The sequence below is a fragment of the Volvox carteri genome, assembly GCF_000143455.1.
Source record: "Volvox carteri f. nagariensis unplaced genomic scaffold VOLCAscaffold_1, whole genome shotgun sequence".
NCBI classification, from domain to species: domain Eukaryota; kingdom Viridiplantae; phylum Chlorophyta; class Chlorophyceae; order Chlamydomonadales; family Volvocaceae; genus Volvox; species Volvox carteri.
In genome coordinates, this window is record NW_003307545.1 from 1129455 (window position 1) to 1151446 (window position 21992).

Genomic DNA, 21992 nt, shown 5'->3' on the forward strand with positions numbered 1-21992 from the left:
CTGTCCGAGAGCAAAACCTTGCGGGTGCTGGCCTTGCGGATAAACGCAACACAAACTACCGGCCCAAAGCAGCTCCGCCTGGGTGCTTCGCTGTCCGAGAGCAAAACCTTGCGGGTGCTGGCCTTGTGGATAAACGCCACGCAACCTACCAACCCAAAGCAGCTCCGCCTGGGTGCTTCGCTGTCCGAGAGCAAAACCTTGCGGGTGCTGGCCTTGCGGATAAACGCCACGCAACCTACCAACCCAAAGCAGCTCCGCTTGGGTGCTTCGCTGTCCGAGCAAAACCTTGCGGGTGCTGGCCTTGTGGATAAACGCCACGCAACCTACCAACCCAAAGCAGCTCCGCCTGGGTGCTTCGCTGTCCGAGAGCAAAACCTTGCGGGTGCTGGCCTTGCGGATAAACGCCACGCAACCTACCAACCCAAAGCAGCTCCGCTTGGGTGCTTCGCTGTCCGAGAGCAAAACCTTGCGGGTGCTGGCCTTGCGGATAAACGCCACGCAACCTACCGGCCCAAAGCAGCTCCGCCTGGGTGCTTCGCTGTCCGAGAGCAAAACCTTGCGGGTGCTGGCCTTGCGGATAAACGCCACGCAACCTACCAACCCAAAGCAGCTCCGCTTGGGTGCTTCGCTGTCCGAGAGCAAAACCTTGCGGGTGCTGGCCTTGCGGATAAACGCCACGCAACCTACCGGCCCAAGGCAGCTCCGCCTGGGTGCTTCGCTGTCCGAGAGCAAAACCTTGCGGGTGCTGGCCTTGCGGATAAACGCCACGCAACCTACCAACCCAAAGCGGCTCCGCCTGGGTGCTTCGCTGTCCGAGAGCATACCCGCAGGGGCTGGCCTTGCGGACAAACGCGACCCAGTCTACCGGCCTAAGGCAACTCAGCCTGGGTGCTTCGCCGCGCGAGAGCATACCCGCAGGGGCTGGCCTTCCGGACAAACGCAACGCAACCTACCGGCCCAAGGCAGCTCCGCCCGGGTGCTTCGCCGTCCGAGAGCAAACCCGCAGGGGCTGGCCTTCCGGACAAACGCGACCCAGACTACCGGCCTAAGGCAACTCAGCCCGGGTGCTTCGCCGCGCGAGAGCATACCCGCAGGGGCTGGCCTTCCGGACAAACGCGACCCAGTCTACCGGCCTAAGGCAACTCAGCCTGGGTGCTTCGCCGCGCGAGAGCATACCCGCAGGGGCTGGCCTTCCGGACAAACGCGACCCAGTCTACCGGCCTAAGGCAACTCAGCCTGGGTGCTTCGCCGCGCGAGAGCATACCCGCAGGGGCTGGCCTTCCGGACAAACGCGACCCAGTCTACCGGCCTAAGGCAACTCAGCCTGGGTGCTTCGCCGCGCGAGAGCATACCCGCAGGGGCTGGCCTTCCGGACAAACGCGACCCAGTCTACCGGCCCAAGGCAACTCAGCCTGGGTGCTTCGCCGCGCGAGAGCATACCCGCAGGGGCTGGCCTTCCGGATAACGCGACCCAGCAACCGGCCCTAGGCAACTCAGCCTGGGTGCTTCGCCGCGCAGAGCATACCCGCAGGGGCTGGCCTTCCGGACAAACGCAACCCAGTCTACCGGCCTAAGGCAACTCAGCCTGGGTGCTTCGCCGCGCGAGAGCATACCCGCAGGGGCTGGCCTTCCGGACAAACGCGACCCAGTCTACCGGCCTAAGGCAACTCAGCCTGGGTGCTTCGCCGCGCGAGAGCATACCCGCAGGGGCTGGCCTTCCGGACAAACGCGACCCAGTCTACCGGCCCAAGGCAACTCAGCCTGGGTGCTTCGCCGCGCGAGAGCATACCCCCAGGGGCTGGCCTTCCGGATAACTCTTCCTATGCTACCGGCCTAAGGCAACTCAGTCCTGGGTGCTTCGCCGCGCAGCTAAACGCATGGCTAGCCTTCGGCCCAACCGACCCACTCAGCAACATCCCCTTCTGGGTGTTTCCGTCGCGTGCCATTCTTATCGCCTTCGTCATAGCCATTACTTCGTTCTCCTCCGGACCTTCTCCGACTCAGCTGCGCACTTCATCCCGCTCAGCCATCTCTTCGCTGTTACTGACGCCCGATGTGCCAGTAACGCTGTGTTCTCTGATTTCCTTCCTTATTAAACTGGGTCCATATGTATTGTATATTGTTATTTTTGACGTCCCTATTCCCCAACAAACGACGTTCTGACTTGCACTTGCTTGCACGGTTGACTGGCGAACTTGCGTTGTCTGGATTTAGCGCTTTGTTCTCAGCTAATCTTTGTAACGAACTACAGTATCAGTCCCTGTCCTCTGGCCAGTTCTGGTCTGCGCCTTCCTGCGCCGCACTTGCCGTACTGCACTACAGGACGAGCACTTAATCAACATGCAATGTGTCTTAAAGCAACTCAAACGTGCGCAAAGTCTATTCGCGCGTCTCGGCCTGACAGCTCCAAACGCTGGCGACGTTTAAACTTTATCACTAGGACGTGGTTAGGGGTGTGGGCAGCATCTTTCCGTCGCGAAATCTGTGCGGCCGCGTTCTGGTTCCATTGCGGTGGCCGGCCGCAAAGGCTGTCGTACCGGGATAACCCTACATAACCATGCAAGGACATTATGCTTTGTTAGGAGTACGTACGTTTGGGCTGGCCAAGACACGATGACGTTTGAACTACATTTCTTCTTCTTCTTCGTTGTTATATATTTAGGGGCTGCCCAGCGTCAAAATTATTCCCTTTCAAGGAATGCATCTTGTAAAACTGGAGCAGATTTGGTCCGGGCGCTTGCGGACCCCGCGATCGAGGCAGCATACCTTGAAAGAGATATATCTTTAACTGAGGATGATTGGGCGGGGCACAACTCGGGCTTGATCCTGGAGCGAAGTTTTACCCTTGCGTCCCCAGCATCTCGTCCAGTTATATTGAATCTGGGCTTCTTGCGCAGTAAGGTAAGCAATTTCATTAATGAACTATCGGTTCCTTATACAGCTTCGTGCTTATGCTTGGCAGCATAGAGGGCAAGGGTCTCACTGGGACGCATTCTCGACGCAATCTTAATTTTAGCCAGAACGCCGTGTTATAGTCTGTGACATAGACAGTGCGGTTTCAAAGAGCTGCGGTTCATCCTCGCTCCTGCTTTTTTAGTCCACCTATCGCCCTCGCAAATCAACAGCATCGTCCGCCATCCAATCTGCTCCCCACGGTTTCTCCGCACCATGCATGGCCACAACGCCCCAATGACCATCCTTAACTTCCTATGCCTTTTGCACTTAATTATCTCCCTCCGGTACGCGACTTCGTTTCTTTGCTTCCGGTCGCATTCCAGCTACGCGTCAGCGCCAACCGAACGTTGACGTTTCAGAACCTGGTGCTCGTACATTTTCGATCGGGGTCCAGCTTCCAGGCCCCTGGCCTGGACTTGCTCTCGTCGCTGCCATCTGGGGAGCAAGCCTTCCTGCACTTTAAGGATGGCTACCTGCTGAGCCCGTTTTGTTTTCCTATCTCTGTTGCAAGGTGGGAATGATTGTGTTGTGCATTCATGAAGGCGAGGATGTCAATGCATACCTTTGTGTGTGCGTGCGCGCGTGCGTGCGTCTCTGTGTGTGTGTGTGTGTGTGTGTGTGTGTGTGTGTGTGTGTATGTGTGTGTGTGTGTGTGTGTAAATGCATGTGTGCATGGTCGGGAGCGCATAGCTCTGGTTCGTCCATGCGAGCGGGGTCCCCAACATCTTCCCGCTGTCGGCCAAATACTACTGTAGACAACCGCACAGTACAGAAGATAAAAAGGAGAACAGAAAGAAAAGGAAAGAAAACATAGAGGTATACGTGACCAAGTTAACGTTCCAAGAGAACCATCGACTTTCGGCAGAGCCAGATGCGTTCCAATATCCGCTACACGCTTGCGGGCTCCCCAGCTCGCTGCTGAGCTAATACTGTCCAACTTGGCCAAGTCCGCTTCTGCCCGTAACCGTCCGCATGAACACACTTAACAGCACATTATCACAGCTGCTCGTTGTCCTCGATATGGAGTTCCACGCCGTACGACGGTGCACCGTACCACAGCCCAAGCAAATCTATTGTGTCATGTGGATGTCTCACCCGCTTGGCCAGAAGGGCCCTGTTCACCACTAGGCTTCAGAAACGGTTACAGTTTAAATTTTCAAATATCAGTTACGGCCCCATGCCATGATGCCACACGCGCGGTATGGTCGTCCTGACCCACCACAACAGGAGGGGGCCGGGCAGGGGGCCGTGTACTACAGCTGAGATGAGGCAACGGTCAACAGATTTTACTTGCAAAGGAATTATTTAAGGAGTAATACTTTAAGAGCCTTGGAGGTGAAATCACAACACCATAACACCATTGCAGGTGCCGGGTGATCCCCCCCCTGTGCAAGCTGTGAACGCACGGGCATGTGTTGACCTGTGCCGCACCCGGATACGGAGTATCGCATGTAATAACTATCCATATTCCATTCAGTCCAACAGCGTCTGTGTGTGGGGTGTGTGTGGGTGTGTGGTGGGGATGGTGGTCCCATGCAGGGAAGCATTAGCCACGGTCAAGCGACCGCTACAGTACGGCGGTGAGAACGTCGTGCAGTTGCCCGGACCGCTGCCATTGCCGCCCTCCAAATGTTCAAACGACACCGAAGCATACATGCTTGAGCGCTGCTTCGTCTACACGGGCTTGTACGTCGATTTTGCCTTCTACGGCGCTGATGTACAGCAGCCGGGTGACATATCGAAACCCAGCGGCTACTTGGTGAGTCCTGACTTGCACGTCGCAAAAAGTTGGTAAATTGCTTCGACGGACTGACCTCAGTCACATGTGGAATGAGGAATGACACAGTAAGGTGGCAGGGGAGTCTAGCAATGGCTGCCTGACTGCCTGACTAATTTGGGTGATGCTGGCGCCAGGTGACTTCGACAAAGCTTAGCTGTGTCAAATGACTTCCGCTGTACGACACACACATACACACACAGAAGGGAAGAGAGAGAGAAAGAGAGAGAAAGAGAGACAGCGCCGCTTATTTCTACGGGCTCTTGACATTACTCTTCTAATCAACATCTACTTGACGAATCCTAGCCACGTCATCTACAATTTCATTTGAAAATCGGAACATGTCGCTGAACGACGATGAGATCGTTTTTGGGTTTCGGTATGAAGTTATTGGCCAGTGTACCGCCATATCGGCATTTCGCTCATCGCGGTTCCGAAGATAATTAAACCACACAAACATACAAACTTACACACATACACACTCTTCGGCGTTCTTGTTCGTAGGGGCTGGGCAGCAGCCCCTGGCCAGCGTCAGGCCCTGCAAGATATGTAACACACACACATACACACACGCATACACACACACATACATACACACACACGCACACACACAGAGAACGGCACAGCAGATGAGGCTACATGCCGCCCTTGGTCCCCTTTTCGCGCCCTCCAATTTGCCTCCATCATGATGGAGGGACTGATCCACTGTTTTTAGCGCATTTTACAGAGCACCAAGCGTGCAACGGCGCACTGCCGCATTTTCGTTCTCACTTTGCGTACCGGTGTGACACATCGCCCTGCTTTGCTCCCAACGAACCTGGGCACTTGTTTTTTGCTCCCAACGAACCTGGGCACTTGATTTTTGCTCCCAACGAACCTGGGCACTTGGCTCCCCTCCCGTTGTCATCCATTCGCAGATCCGCTTTCAGAATTTCAGCTATCTTTGCCCTTGGGTACTAGCTGATGACTGCATTTTAAAATACAACCCCCTGGGATGCGTTCGGTACACTCTATTTGCGCAAGCCAATGCCTCAGCGAATCGCAGTGTCAGCGGCAGCGGTGGCGTGAGGCGCAAGCAAGTGACCATTTCGCTGACCTGTACCCTGGGAGGTAGGCACTGCCTCACACACGGTTGACGGCCACAGTAGTAGGAGTAGTAGGAGTACTAGGAGTACTAGGAGTACTAGGAGTACTAGGAGTAGTAGTAGTAGTAGTATTAGTAGTAGTAGGAGGAGGACTAGTAGTAGGAGTACTAGGAGTAGGAGTAGTAGGAGTTAAGGTATTACAGCGAGAGCCCCCCGGATAGACCGCAAGGGAATATGTAACCCAGCAGGGTGGCAGAGGGCCATCGCGAGCCACAACGGACTGTGCACTCTGAACACTGCACGGCCACAGCAGATCTTATGCGAGAGGCTCGCGTGTATGGTGGTTTTGAATTTGTTTCTAGGTTTGGATTTTACCGAAATACGGGATCGGATTTTCCGTAGTGACAAAAATAATATCCCTGGCTTAGTTTGTTGCTGATGTTGTTACAGGGTGGTACAGCTTCACCAGTGGCCTCCTTCCCGAGGCAATTCCCTGCTCTCCCCTGCGAGCGGGGCACCCTAATCCGTTCATCCCATGCGACTCTTTGAGTTTGGCAACTCACCACCAGCATCCAACCAAATCTAGCGTATCAATGGCGCCTCAACTTAGTTCCTGGACAGCTCGCAAATTGATTTTATCACGTTCTACACCGTCCAAAAGATGGGGTGGCACCTCCCATTTCATTACCCCTCACACACCCGAGGGGTTGGCAGACGGATTTGAACCCGGACACTGCGGGAGCAGAAGTCAGGCCTTAACCTTTGCCAGTCACTTTCCTCGCTGTTTTTATGCAGGGGCAACTGTGCTTATTATGGCGCTGGCAGTGGGTTTCCTGGTTAGGAAACGTGCACGGCAGCAGCGGGAGCAGGAGCAGCAGCGGCAGCAGGGCATACTAGCAGGGAGCGCGCTGCCGCAGGACCGAAGCTGCTGCGCTGCCATGAGTTTGCCCGCCGTGAATGGGGTGGTTCGCGGAGCAGCCGAGGAAAAGGGCGCGAGGTGTGAGCTGTGGGCCGCTGCCCCAGGGCAGTATCAGGGTTTCTGGAAGCATGTTAAAAACACACGTTTCATAGAAAGCGACGTGGCGTTAAAACACCTTCCTGTACATGCAAAGCACTGAATTGCGCACGCATAACATTTTCAAAATACATCTTCGTATGCATGCATATGTAACACCATGTGCATATACGGATACTGCACACTGCATATGGATTGCGGGCGTGCAAGTCGAGACGCAGAAAGAGAGGAAAAGCGCCTCTGGGGGCTTTCCTGCGGGCCGCATTGCTACTCTCCTCGCACATTCCAGGAGCATATGCGTGTTCATCACTCTCCACATGCGCGAAGCAAAGGAAAAGGATGGGTCAGCAGGTCTAAGCGACACCGCTTCTTGTTCGCTCTGGGTCATATCTCTAGATCATTCTAGGCAGCTTGCTGACTGGGAGATCAGGGTCCTCCCCCTCCTCTTCCTCCTCTAGCGCCTCCCCCTCCTCTTTCTCCTCTTCCTCCTCTTTCTCCTCTTTCTCCTCTGGCGCCGCATCGTTGCTGCTATCAAAATGAATAAATGGCTAACCCACAACAGTGCATCTGAGGCGTCGGTGCCGGACCACACGGATCAGCACGTACATCACTCGTTCGTAGTGCCGTAGCACCAGCTTTTCATACATCAACCGAAGACAGTGCTAACATGCATTTGCAGATTCGGTGGGAGTCTGATCTTCGCTTCTAAGTACTTGCGTTCGTTGCGTTGTCCTCCTCCTGCTGTGTGCCGTTGTAGCGATTTCGAGGACAGTGGCAGGGGTTCACGGGCAACGAGTCCTCAGCATGTCGGCAGCAGCAATAACAAACCTAGCGACACGGCTACCGCAGTAGCAGGTGCCGTCGGCATCGCCACCGACGCCACCGACGCCGCTGATGACCGTCGAGGATTACCAGCAGCCCTGGCCCCCTCGGCTACAGGTACGACGTTTGTACGGCTGTACGGATCCATGTACAGTCCTTGATGGTATATGAGGCGTGAAATCCCGGGCGGAAGTCGCATGCATGGTTGAGCTTGTTCGCCTGGGGCTTTAGGGGTCCAAAAACGTTCGTACAAATATATATCTTCCGTACCGTGTGGACCACCAAAGGTGAAATTCCTGTTGCTACAGTGACCCTACAGTGAAAAACTACGGCATATATGCGGCACATGTACGGCATCATGAAGCATCGCTTTTCGTTAATATCTGCAATGCTGCCCTGACACTATTTGGCAGGCAACGTAGAACAACAACCCATCACCCGGGGCATCACCGCGCCACCCGCAACGATGCCGGTGCCGTGTGGCGCCGCAAGTGAAGCACACGTCACAATGGTCGATACCGAAGCGGCTGCCGCTGCCAGCGGCACCTCCGCTGTCCCGCCATACCCCCGTCCCGGCAGCAGTGGCGACGGCGGCAGCGGTGGCGGCGCCGGTACGGCCATCATCGCGCCCAACACACCGATTCGCCAGGATTTTGTTTTCGGTGTTCAGCTTCTCACGCCACGCACGAAGTCAGCAGCAGCAGCGGCTTGTACTGCAGCGGCGGTTGCAGGCGACTCCGAAACCCCATTGTCTGGACCCATCGTACAGCCTGTTGCACCGAACACCCAGTCGTCCCGACAACCCCATGCCGCCGCCGTCGCCACACCCCAGCTTACGGGCGACGAAGGTGGTCTTGCCACAGGGGATTTAGCTGGGGAAGCCGCTGACTTAACGGCACCTTATGCAGTGGAGTTGAAGCCCCGGGTCCTGGGGAAAGGCGCGACGGGGCGTGTGTACGAGGGAACGTACCGAGGGCGCCCCGTAGCAGTCAAGGTGGTGCTGGGCGGCGGCGGCGGCGGCGGCGGCAATGGCATGAACATCAACGCGGCGGCGGCGGCGCGGCGACCGCGACAGCGCCAACGGACTACGGCGCAAGCGCAAGTGGGAGTTTCTATGGTGTCGTGTGGGACTTCAGCATCGTCAGCCGCCCGGTCAAACAGCTGTCTGTCTGCGTTCAGATTCCTCAGCTTTCCCTCCCAACTGCAAGGACGGGTCCCGACCGAAGCTCTCCCTGTAGACGTACAGCCTGGGGCCGCGGCTGATACACGACCAGATAATGTGCAACAACAACAGAACCAACAACAACAGAACCAACGACAGCAACAACAGCAGGATACAAACACATCATGCGTTAAAGTGATCCTTAACCTGGAGGACCTTGCCGGGTCGAGGGTAACCATGCCAGCAGCGCTGGAGAGCTTTCCAGGTTTTGCGCCCACTAACGCGGCCGCGTCGTCGTCGTTGCCACCTGCAGTGGCGTTGGTGAGGCATCGTGCAGGGGTTGCCGGCTCGCTGCTGCCTGGCCACGCCCACCATCACCACCCTGCAGGGCGCCGCATCCACACCAGTAGCATCAACATGCTCAGCATCAGCAGCGGCGATGGCAGCAGTAGCAGCAGCAGCAGCTACCTCCTCCACCACGGAGATCGTACATCCGTACACGGTACGGTTGGACGCGCTCACCAAACAGGTGGGATGGCTTTGACAACGCCCCCGCTGCCGCCGCCGCCGCCGCCGCCACCACTGCTGCCGCTGCCGCTGCGTGTCAATGTCAACGTCGACGAGTCTACTGGGGTGTCATGCGGGCAGCACGCCAAAACCCCGGAGCCGCCATCCGGTGGCCACGTGAATATGTCGTTCCTAGATGCCTGGGATTCGAGGTTTGAATTCCTGTTTAGGCAAGAGGCCGAGGTGCTTGCCCGCTGCCAGCACCCCAATGTTGTGCGGCTGCTGGCGGCGTGTGTGACCCCGCCACGGCTGTGTCTGGTGATGGAGCTGATGGAAACTTCCCTGGAGCACCTCATCTACGGTTCCGGAGCCCGGACACTCATTCCGCTGGCCAAGGTGGGCATAATGTGGTGATGTACAATCAGGTGCCCGTACAGAAAGAGTAAACTGCCGGTAACAGGTTTCCCGTACTTTCCGTACATGCAGATGTCGTGCGTTGGGTACCTAAGTTCTAGTTGCTGCAATGAAGGCATGCAATTGCTTGCTCTATGATAACCATCACTGCCGGCGCTGCAGAGGAAGGCTAATCTCGCTTTGTGACCTCCCGCCCATTTGCGATTGTCTAATATTGTAAATAGGGCTTGCATGCATGGGTTATGTGTCCTGCCCATCCACCCTTCCTGCCGTACATACCTTCTGTACAGGTTCTTCACATCGCAGCGGAGGTGTGTTCCGGTCTCGAGTACCTGCACCCCACCGTCACACACCGGGATTTAAAGGTAAGGTTATGTCCTATATAGCCTTCATGGCCTGCTGGTGTACGGCAGCGTTGTACGGTTGCGTTCAAGGTGCCGGATAGGACAGGGCGAGGGCGGAACCGGGGCTGCCAAGGGCCTTACACTACTACAATTTCTGCGGGGCGGCGGGCGGCGGCGGGCGGCACGGGGATCTCACGCGCCGTGATAGGTCGGCCCAGTTAGAAGGCATTGAACGAGAACACATCCCTTGGGGGCCCACCTGGGGCCTTTGACGTTTTTTATGACGTTCTTGCGTTACATGGGTTTTTGTTCGTCCCATGAGCCGCCGAGCTGAATTCCGATCAATTCTGAAATCCGGATCCAAGATTTGCGTGATGTACGTGATTTGCGTGCTTAACTTGGCGCCTTTTGGCAGTGTGCCATGGCGGACGACCGTGCGTTTGACAGGAATGCATGTGGGGGGGAAGGGAGAGAACTCTCAAGAATATCGATACCCTTCATTCTGTTGGAAAGTGACCGACACGCATATCATACAGAATGGTGACAGCAGTAATAGGACCCGGGAGGGGTCCAAGGCTCTCTGCTGGTCTTAACACACATTCAGGGAAATGTTGTAACCCCATTTCCCGACACCCCCAGAGGTTGCCAGTCCATACCACCACCAGCTACATGTCCGTCATATTCCTTGATCCTCCTCTCCATCTCCATCTAGTTGACCAAAACCTTCAACACCGCCCCAGCGTCCCCCTGTCCCGATCCTCGTTCGTGCTCCCGTATCCAGGCAGGTCGTGTATATGTTTCCACACAGCACCTGTTTACATTCCCATCCACCCGCCTTTCCCCCCCCCCTAACCCCTAGCCCGCCAACGTGCTGCTCAATAACGCGTACTCGGCCACCCCGGAGGTCAAATTGTCGGTGAGTGCACGCGCGCACGTGTGCATGTGTGTGTGAGAGTGCGTGCGTGTGTGTGTGCATGTGTGTGCGTGCGTGCGTGTGTGTGTGCATGTATGTGTGTATGTTTGTGAAGGTTACAAGTATCTGACCGGTCCTGATACTGGCCAGGGGCTGCTGCCCAGCCCCAACGGAAAGACCGCCTAAGCTCTCTGCCACGGACGGGAGAGGGCCGCGAGCTGCATATCCGCTAGCTCAGCTCTTCGTCTCCCAGGGAGGGCGGGGAAAGCGTCGCACGCGCGCACGCTCTCGCGAGTCAAGACTGCGTCACGCGAGTTTGCCCACTCAGCCCGAAACACAAGCAAGACTCCTCCCCAGCCCCGGCATGATCCGGCTCTCTGGGTGCCTCTGGGCTCTCTAAGACAGAGGTAACCCGGAACCCCCGTACATACCCTAACCCCCTCCCCACCATGGTATCGGGCCATTCTAGACTGCTGGGCCTCTGACCACCACCGCCAGTGGTGGTGCGCCCCAGAAGTGGCACGCACGTGGGGATCATTGCGGCACCTGCTGTTGGCCTGCCGCTCCTGTGTGTGGGGGCGTGTTGTGTGTGTGTGTGTGTGCCTGGCTGTGGGCACGATCTCCCACTGGCTTGCTGGAGGGCGGCCCCCTCCCTCGAGCTCGTCTCGCTGCTACCACTGCATGTCCGTACTTGCCGCTTTGCCACACGCTGTGCCGCATGATGTCGTGTACCTGCCTTGCCTTGCCTTGCCTTGCCTCCGCCTCGCCTCGGCCTTGCCTTGTTTTCTCAAGGATTTTGGACTCGCGCGCATTCAAGCTATTACACAGCCCACCCAGCATCCTGGGGCGGGCACGGTAAGTGACGTCGGTGGGTAACAGCTTGTAATAGCTTGGGTCAGGGGGTCACGGCGATGTTTAAAATAAATAAATAAATATAAGATATATATATTATATTTATTTATTTATTTATATTTATTTATTTATTTATTTTTATATATATATAATATATATAATATACGCACGCACTCACGCGCAAAGAGGGTACGAAAGGGAGGGTGTAGCAACGCAAGAGTGGCACCTGCTGCAAATACATCCAGCAGGGGGTCCTGGGGACGAGCTGTTGGAGAACCGGGCGCCCCAGCTTCCACCGCTCTGCTCACCCACCTTCCGGCCCAACCCCTCCCCCCGCGTTCCTAATAATGCCGCAACACCGATCTGATTACTATACGCCAGAATAGCATCGCTCATTTCTCTGCGTGGGCTCGGTCAACATCTTTGCGGATTTTGGTCCCCTTGATTCCTTTAACTGCACCACTACCTCCCCCCTGGTTGTTCTGAATGCTGGATGCCGTACTGCTGTGGCGCCTTTGAATTTTAACGATGCGTACGTGTGTATGTGTGTGCTGTCGCTGCTTTGCATGCTGCCACGTAATTTCTCAGCCGGCATACCTGGCGCCAGGTATGTGGTAGGTGGGTCCTTTGTGCGCGGGGCGGGCGGGCTTGCCGATGTTGGTTTCGGGGTCTCTGTTCTCTGTTTACACACATACAAATGATATGTTGACCTCTTGGCCGTAAGCTTGCTTAGGGTTTTCCAGGTTACTGCACGCCCCATCCGTTGGGTGTTGGGAGCAAGGGTGCTCTCGACCCTGGTGGGAGAGCTTGAGGGTTGAGGCGCTGGCTTCGTGCTCTTGTTCGGAGGGCTGCAGGGAGGCTCTGCAGGGGCATGGTTAACACACAGTGCGGAATTGCTTTGCGCGAGCCTAAACCACGAGCAGTACGATGCGCGCTTCCATATGGCTTTTTCATTTGGGTCGTATTCCGGTTTAGAATTGGGCTTGGATTCGTGCTCCTACTTATTATTTAGTGTTTCCTGGATATTATTTAATAGTTATTTTCGCAAAATCCATTGCTGGACTATGTGGAATATTGTGTATAGAGATTATAGCTCGGCAAAATGTGTGTGTGTGTGTGGTTGTTACAGTGGGCAAAATGCATTCATATTGTATCGGTGTTAACGCCGTCACCTCAGCTAAAGAAGCGAACCAGCAAGGTATGCGCGTGGTTAAGTGGCAATACCAAATACATAATAATCATAAAATATACAACCAACCCACCTACGGTGTCTTTGACTAAAGTACTGCTTGAATTCCGCGCTGGGCGCTCCCCCCGCTGCCCACTGCCGCAGAGTGTTACGACCTGGACAACAAGCTCATCACACATCATGTGGTGAGCGAAAACGGGTCTCCTCTCCTCCTGCAAGCGCGTATCCCCGTCCCTGCGCAGCGGATCCCTGGCCGTCATGCATGACTAATCCCCACATTCCTCTTACGTTCCGTACATTGGTAGTAGGCACACACACACATACATCATCATCATTCTCAACACCCGTAGCCTTACTTTAAAAGACACTGCCAACAGCTTCAGTTACAGGTCGGGAGGTCATACAGGAACGATACCATGCAGGGTTACGAAAGCACTCTGAGACGCCTCCCATTTTGAGACGCCTCCCATGGCACCCCTCCCTTGCTGCTGCCCTTCCCCTTCCACTGCGCAGGACATGTACTCGCTGGGGGTGCTGTTGTGGGTAATGTTGACTGGGCAGCGGCCTTGGAACGTAGGTATGGGTTGGGGGGTGGATTACGTTGCGGGTTGGCGGTGAGGTGGGGTGGGACGCAACTTGGACGCCTCACTAACCTGTTTCGCGCACCTGTTTCGCTCGCCTGTTTCGCTCGCCTGTTTCGCTCGCCAGTTTCGCTCGCCTGTTTCGCTCGCCAGTTTCGCTCGCCTGTTTCGCTCGCCAGTTTCGCTCGCCAGTTTCGCTCGCCTGTTTCGCTCGCCTGTTTCGCTCACCTGTTTCGCTCGCCGCCGCCCTTCAGGGATATCCCATTGTGGCGGTCGGCTACAAGGTGACTGTTTTGAAGGAGAGACTTCCCCTGGAGCAGCTGAGCAATCGCCGTTGTCCGCCCAAGCTCAAGCAGCTAGTGCGCCGGTGCTGGGAGGAGGACCCACGGAGGCGACCCGCCGCGGCGGAAGCGGCCAAAGAGCTTAGGGCGTTGAGGCAGCAGGTACGGACGTGCGTTGTACGGGGTGGTTAGGGGCCCGGGAGGCAGGATTTGGGTGGTTGGGTAGTTGGTGGGGTGTGTCTGTGGTGGTTGGTTTTCCGTCCGTGGGCAGCGGCTATGGACCGAACAGAAGCGCAAGAGGAAGGAAACCCCGTGCGCTGGGCTGGCTCTTATGTCCAACAGCATGGTGTGCCCGTGTGCAGGGTGGGATTACTATTGGGAGAGCGATATCGATATCGATATGGATGCGCTGCTTTCATGGCTGCTTTTTGCTTTACATGTCGACTGTTGAGGAGTATATCTCTCCCCCTTAGGGGGCCCCTCTTATGCCCCTCCCGGTCTACAACTCCCGCTGCCATTTCTACAGTGGCTGCCGCAGCAGTGTACACAACTGTTTAATGGTTTACTACCCCCTCACAACTGCTGTCCTTGTCTGCTGTCCTTGTCTGCTTTTGGACACAACTATCCAGCCTCCAGCTCCTAGAGTTAGTTTGGCTAGTACTGGTTCGGGTACTGGTACTACCATTACTACTACAGCTACTCCTCTGAGTGCTGCTACGGCGCCTTTCCTTTGGGTATTTGCCCCCACAGGTGCTTGGGGGCGGCAGCTCCGGAAGCATGCTGGGAAGGAGCATCCTGGATGGATTCCCATGGCTGCGGCGATCACTTCCCCACGCGATAAACAGCCCCCAGCGTGTACTGGCTTCTTACAGACCTGGTGCTATCGGGGTCCCCGCACAGCCCGCGCCTCACTGGGGAGACGTCTGCGCCTCTGTCGACCCCTGCCTGATGCCGGGGACGGTGACGTTGGGGGCATTTGAAGGCCGTACGAGAGGCAGTACGCAGGCGAACGCGACACCGCAGGTAGCTGCTCAGCCGCTGCTGGCCGGCAACCATCAGGGCGGCTTCGTTAGCGGCGGACCACTGGGGATAACCTCCGACTTAACTGCCGCTTTTGGGGCTCCGAGTGTTCCTTATCCTTGGGCTGTTGCTGTTGCGGAGCCGGCAGTTGCAGGAGTGGATGTGGAGGCGGCGATGGTGGAGGGCCTCTCAGCGGGCCGGCAGCTGTCCCAACAACAACAGCAGCAGCAGCAGCAGCAGCCGTGGGGGAGGCAGCCAGAAGTGGAGGCTGCGGGTTCGGAAAGCAATTCGGAATCGCTGTCCGAGGAAACCTTAAAAACCTTGATGAAAGGAATCGAGCTGGAAATGGACTGACGGGTAACGCATGTCTACATGTACGGAGAAGCTGGTACGATACAAGGGCGGAATGATAGGAGGTTAACCATATAAGAAGGTTGCAATCGCAGTCGTGATTCGCAAATCGCAAAAATCTTGGTAGCGTAAGATTGTGATTACAAGTGAAAATGTCCGGAACTGTACTTGCATAATGCCTATCAGGCATATTGAAGCACACTGATGATGATGGCACCACCATCAATAATGCTAAGGCGAAGTGGGGGTATATGCCGGTATATGCTAGGCGTCGTATACTAAGCGAATGGAAATTTGGGAGAGGTTAGGTGTCTCACCTCTGTACAGCCGTACGACTGGACCATAAAGAAATACGCATTGGACAGCAGGCTTCATTGGACAGCTTGTCCCACGCGCGCATCATCTTATTGCTCAATTCTGTTCGTTTCTGGGAAAATATTTTCTGCACTTTGCATGCATGAATCATTTGAACCATGTATAAATCAAAGCAGCTGCGTCGTATTATTTAAAAAATTTGAAACTTTGAAACCCTCGCTTCGACGATTGGAGGATTCGTGGGCACGCGGTGCACGTTTCTTGGAGGTCACGTGCTCCCTGGCATGATTGTTATTGCGCTTTGTTCACATTAACTGTTTCGCTGTTTCGACGAGGTTTGCAACTAGATACAGTTTTCAAAACGTCGACCTCATCCAGCTGAATACACGACGGCCGGGCATCGCGCGGTTGCGTTTTGGGCCCGCTGTGTTATCTGAGCCCACACATCCACACTTTCATTCCCCACCCGCCTGGGGGGAATGGGAAGGAGGGAGCGGGGGACAAGGGTTTGAAATCTCAGCAACACGGGGAGCAAGTCAGGCCGGCCCCCAAGGTCTGTCTGCTTCAACCCCAATGTTGCTATGCTGGGCGAGCTCACCCCTGGCAGCGGAATGCCTCGCTGGTGGGGGCCCCTCAACCCGAAGACTGCCACCATTTCGCTTTGCTCCATCACTCCCCCAGGCCGCCGTCTCGGTCGTCGGCCTTGTATTAATTCGTACATTTAGTTTGAAGTCGTGGAGTCGTGGGAGGCTTTGGAAACGGGGAAGCTGATTCGTGCTGTGTCGGCGGGCTGTAGCTTATGTAGGATTTGACTGGAGTTGTATGCCGGTTTGTCGGGATTTAGGCTGGTAGGTCGTGGCATTGTTTTCGGACGGCAATGACGCCACGTCCTGTGAATTATCCTGCGTACAATTGCAGAGTTTGGCAGGGGTTTTTCCTATTAAAGAATAACTTTGTTTGGCGGCAGTGTTTGCAGCAGGTTATTATGTGACAGCCATGCATCGATGCGACGCCACAAGCGTCCGCGTGTCGAAAATCCGGAATACAATATTAAACAAATGAATTAAAAATACAGGAGCTAACCCGCATTCAGGGGCCGCACCGCCATCCATCCATCCATCCATCCATCCATCCACCTATCCATCCATCCATGATTAGAACCAGTGCGGGCACAGCCCCGGCTATCCATCCTCACTTGCACTTGCACTTCGGAAAAAGACAAAACCAGCAGCTCTGCAAGGAATAGAAAGGTAGATGCGGCGATGAGGGGGATCATGTACGGCACATGGTGTGGTGGTGGATTATCGTCGTAATAGGAGATGCTGCTGGTAAAAAATGCATTTGAAAAAAGATCTTTAGAGCTATTGCCGGGTCGCGCTGCATAAGAATTATCGAAGCGGCTCTCTATCATAGCATTGCTATACAGGAAATGCAGGCAAAGTCCTGATTAGGATCGACAAGCCTTGGACGGGATGTTTGGGCGGAAGTCTTCCTTCTTCACCTTAGACCCACATTCTTTGGTTTTTCTCGTGGAGGATTACGCAGACCACGTCCAGAAGCAGTTGGCTGGACTCGGATGAATCCTAGGCGTGAGCTTGCCCAGGTCATTCACAAGTTTGTAAGGGTTTTGGATGCGACGCTCTTCAATGACAGAATGGATGCCCTTTAATTCCACAGAATTTAACTGTAATAATTTGTTTGGTTTAGACGGTCCATGCTCTGCTTCGTCTGGCCTTACGAGGCCATGCAAGCCGTAAGATAATGTCAACAACAATAGTTGACCCTTTGCCAGGCGTTGCGCCTTTCTTTTTGTAACATAACTCGAGAATAATGACAGTGGCTTGGACAAGTGCATTCTCTTCTCTACCTCGGGCCGTTGAAATTCGTTCCGACGATTCCACTTCCAAGTCACAGTAGCTATTCTGTCGGAAGCCATCGGGAGTCTTACTGTGGTCCATAGCTTTATGTTCTTTAGTGCATCGACATCCTATCTCTTACGATATGTCCTCGGCACCAGAGACAACGACTTCAGGTCCATACGTCACAGGAGCCTCCTTTGAGTTCTGGTTTTCCTCTTAGCATTAAACGCGTGATTCCATAATATTTAATTGCGACTGCTGTCCTCACATTTCCCAGTGCCTCTTTCCCAGGTTTCGTAGCGCACATGCAGGATCCACATGTCGCTTGCACATAACAAAGCAATTTAATTGTCAACAAACTCAATCCAAGCTGGCAGCATGCAGCTGGGTACGGTTCAGCCGTGGCGGGTCCTGCTGCTTGCGGGCATTGTGCGCGCTTTGCTCATCTGCTGGGCCGAGTACCAAGACCGGCATCTTCCTGTTAAATATACGGATATAGATTACGTTGTCTTCACTGATGCCGCGCGGTTCGTCGCCGCGGGAGGTTCACCCTACCAGAGAGCGACGTATCGGTACAGTCCCCTCCTGGCCTATCTGCTGCTTCCCAACATCTGGCTTCATCCAGCGTGTGGTAAGGTGCGTTGGGGCCTCCACGTTTTGGCCTCCCCCCTGAGGTCGCCGTCTCTGTCATTGCTTCGATTATTACGGGGTTTCGGAGGGAGGAGATCGTCGGCTGGGAGAGAACTACGCGCAAACCTGCGGCTGCCGGTCCCCGCTGCTCTCGGCCCTGCCCTTCACGGTATTTGCCATCAGGCTACCTGAATGAGTAGTTTTCAATCCACGCTGTCCAACAGGTGCTATTCTCCGTCGCTGACCTTGCCGCGGCCCGTTTGATGCACCTCCTGCTGATCCGCGGAGGCACATCACGGCAACGGTGTACCGCTGCACTGGTGTTCTGGTTGTTCAACCCCTATACCGCCACCATATCAACCCGCGGTAGCTGCGACGTGATTAGCGTGGTACTGCTGCTTTGCCTGCTGGTGGGCCTGCTGTACGGCAAGCCACTGACGTCAGGCGCGCTGTACGGACTTGCCGTACATTTTAGGATTTATCCGGTTATCTATGGGCCGTCGATTGTGCTGTTCCTGATGCGGAGGGCTCTTGTGATGGTGGGTCCCATGGGGGGCGTGAACGGAAAAAGTGGAACATCTTTTTATGTATATTAAAGATTTCTCCAGGACTCGATCTCGATCAATCCGCGAGAGCATTTTCCAGGGTGTGATGATGACGTCATCTGGGTTTCACGAACTCTGAACGGGTTTTGGACAGTGGTTGTCGGTGGAGTGCTCTTTCGCACAGCCAACACAATTAGGGAGCTGATAATCTCAGACTGTTTGACATTTTGGTGGGGGCTGTGCAGCACTGGGTCATTGTAGAGGGGCGGACTGCTACCTGCAAACGTTGCTGCATGTGTTGTCTTTACGACAGGCGCTCATTTCCGTGCGCATGTTTGTACACGTGCATTCAACCACATCACGATACGCAACGGCCACACGCAACTCCTCCGTGTGGCCTAATATTCGCAGCGAGGGCGGCGGCGAGGCGATACTGGCCGTACAGCTGGTAGTGCGGCAGCCACTGGGTCCAGTACGGCAGAAACTGCTGAGCCGGTGGAGGCGGAGGCCGGAAGCGCCAGAGGCCTTCACCAGAGGCACGAAGGGCTAGATCGTACGGACAATGCCGTACAATGTTTGCCCCCGCTGCAGCCACCGGTGCACTTTAATAATGTCGCTGCTGGCGAAAATCGGGGGGTAGCGGCGGCGGCGGCGGCAGCGGCGGCGGCCGCGCTGTTGCCCGTAGGGCTCTTCGGTGTCGCTGCCGCCACCACTTTCTCGCTGCTGGGCGTCGTGTTTTACAAGCTGTACGGCAACACGTTCCTGCATGAGGCCTTCCTACATCACTTGACGCGCAAAGACCCACGTCATAACTTTTCGCCGTACTACTACCCCGTGTACCTCAGCTACGGCCAAGCAAATACGACAACGTACGCCACCAGCAGCAGCGGCTGCGTTGACTCATCACCGCTGTGCCTGATGCTGGCGTCGTGGCATGCCGTACGGCGTGTCGTACATGTGGAGGAGCCGTGGCGGGTGGCTATGGTTCCCCAGGCCGCGGCGTTGCTAGCGCTGGCAGTCCGCTTTCATGAAGACTTGCCCTCGGCGTGGCTGTTGCAGGTGCACGTGTCTGGACTGATCGGGCTGCAGGGTTTTACCTGACCGCGGGACCGCACCGGGACGTCGGGGAAGGGGGGGAGTGTGGATATAATCGATACCGTGTGGGTTTGGGGAGTGGGGTTACTGGGAGCTAGCATGCACGCACGCATGCATGCGCGCGCGAGAGAGAGATCGTGTGTGAGATCATAGAGACTCCTGATGGGGAGGTGTAGATTCACACTCACCTGCACTTTTTGCAACCCGCTTTTTGTACTCTGCATGGAAGAGAGCGCTTTTCCCCTGCACCATCCTCTGTTGATAAGCACTATGAAGCCCAAATGTAATGATTTCGGAGCCAATTTCAGTTCTTTCCTTGTTTGTGTTTATTTTTCTCTTCTCCGCAGACCTGGTGCTTCGTCACTCTGAATAAAGTAGTCACTGCGCAGTACTTTGTCTGGTACCTCAGTCTGCTGCCGCTGGTGCTGCCGGCGCTGGCGGCGCAGCGTGCCGTACGGCGTACGGCGCTGGGGGTCGGCGGGGCCGCCTGGGTGGCGGCCCAGCTGCATTGGCTGGCTTGGGCTTACCAGGTGGAGATGCGAGTGAGGATGGAGATGCCGGAAGAGGAAGGAAAACCGAGCTGTAGGATTCCCGGGCTCCTTTTTATTACTTGGGGTTTCCTTTTTACCAGGAGTTCCCCGCACCCGCCATCTTCTCGTCGCGGACTTAGAAGATGTCATTAAAGCACACATCGCCCTGCTCTATAGGCACGCTCCCGCATAGGCACGCTCCTGGACGCACTGCCTCTGTTGCGTATTTTGAGGTAATTGGCAACGTTGGGTTGTCACCCGCTGCCACCCATCCGCACAGGGCCGCTCTGTGCATCTACACCTCTGGGCTGCGTGTATCGTCTTCATGGCCGCCAATACCGCTCTCCTGGTGCTGCTCACTCGCGCGCTCCTCTGGCGGCTGCGCCGCCCCGGCGCCGGCGGCAGCAGGAATCGCCATGCCATCGGCACCGGTGTCGATGGCTGCACAGGGCGTAGCAGCGAACTCCAAGACGAGTTCGCTGCTCCCCCCCGTAGTGGCGGTGAAGATGGCGGCAGTGACGGTGATATGACGTTCCTGGATGCAAGTCTGGTCCTGGCCTGTCAATCGCCGCCGCATTCCGGTGTCATCCTTGCAAAGCATGAGCAATCGGACGGGCCGAAGTGGAAGAAACAGCAGTAGCAGTGCCAGTAGCAGTAGCAGAAGCAGTAGCAATGGAGGCAGTAGCAGCTTCCCAACCTGCTGCTAAAGCTCCTGTGGCACCATCGCTGTCGCGGTGCTAGCGCTTTTACAAGTCCTGCTGTGACGCCTCACATTGGAATTCTGGCAGGAGAAGGCTGTTGCCGGTTGGTGGTTTCAAAGGCGTTGGTGGTTGCATACCGTTTGGTGGTCCCTAAAGACGTCCGTTCCGAGCTCGGGCAGGCCAAGTTGGGCTTCCGGTTCGGTCTTTAATATCAAGGTTCGGTAGGAAAGCTCTCTGCAGCAGTACGACACTGCCATGTCAAGCTTTTACTTCACATCCTTTTAGAAGGGAGCTGTTGGGAGGAGGCCAAGCGGCGTTAAGTTGACGGTAAAATCCAACGGTCACCGCAAATGGATGGTCGGAACCGCACATGCATAGGCCTCATGTGGAAGGCCACGTAATAGGGTGCACGGCTCTTCATCGGCAGCTCCTGCTCGAACTCTAGGAGTAAAGGTTCACTACGTGGCTTCCTGACGATTTCGCTGTCTGAATACGACATGCGGGACATAAAACAAGGCCAGATGTATGGCATATCTCTACACCGTTGTTTTTGCTTTTGCAGTGAACCAACTTTACACGAGGCGTGTACGGACAGGATGAACTATATCTACGACTCAAGCAACGGAAGTAAGCCATGACAAACAGGGAATGTGCCATGCACAGGCCATCTTCAGCATATATGCCGTACGCACGGATTCCCGGCTCTCGGCATCAGGCACCAGGCAGCCGCAAGAGGAAGCTACTCTAGGGCCACACCTCATGTACGCTACATATGCATCAGGAAGTGGGACTTCACAGGGTGTGCAGTGTGCCAAGAGATAGATACATCCTGGTGAAGTGGTGCAACTTCTCCTACCCAGCTGCAGCCCTGATGGACTTCAATTCAGCATCCAAGATCTGCTTGGAAGTGGTAAGTTTGGGGCAGGGGTGCATTATTCATTTGACACAGGTATCCAATTTGAATGGAACATTTGGATAGGACAAAGAAGTATCTCAACCCCACCTGTCCATCTCCATCCCTGCCTCCATATCCACCTGCAACCCCACAC

General features: G+C 55.4%; 2 protein-coding genes across 2 annotated transcripts; both read left to right on the forward strand.

The window, feature by feature from the left end:
* Positions 1-2613: 2613 nt before the first annotated feature.
* Positions 2614-15271, forward strand: VOLCADRAFT_85883 (uncharacterized protein; the record flags this gene model as incomplete). Its single annotated transcript, XM_002945629.1, has 16 exons — positions 2614-2901; positions 3279-3466; positions 4495-4714; positions 5650-5842; positions 6613-6814; positions 7590-7771; positions 8234-8265; positions 8487-9137; positions 9651-9719; positions 10028-10102; positions 10941-10993; positions 11787-11849; positions 13180-13220; positions 13549-13649; positions 13871-14059; positions 14648-15271. The coding sequence occupies 16 exons, from the start codon at positions 2614-2616 to the stop codon at positions 15269-15271; spliced, it is 3171 nt and encodes a 1056-aa protein (XP_002945675.1).
* Positions 15272-17835: 2564 nt separating this feature from the next.
* Positions 17836-20594, forward strand: VOLCADRAFT_31586 (uncharacterized protein; the record flags this gene model as incomplete). The annotated part of the gene is made up of 6 exons (XM_002945630.1): positions 17836-18078; positions 18297-18605; positions 19152-19191; positions 19258-19546; positions 20011-20254; positions 20523-20594. Coding segments are annotated over 6 exons (1197 nt in total), but the record flags the coding sequence as incomplete, so codon positions are not given.
* Between the last annotated feature and the right edge of the window lie 1398 nt (positions 20595-21992).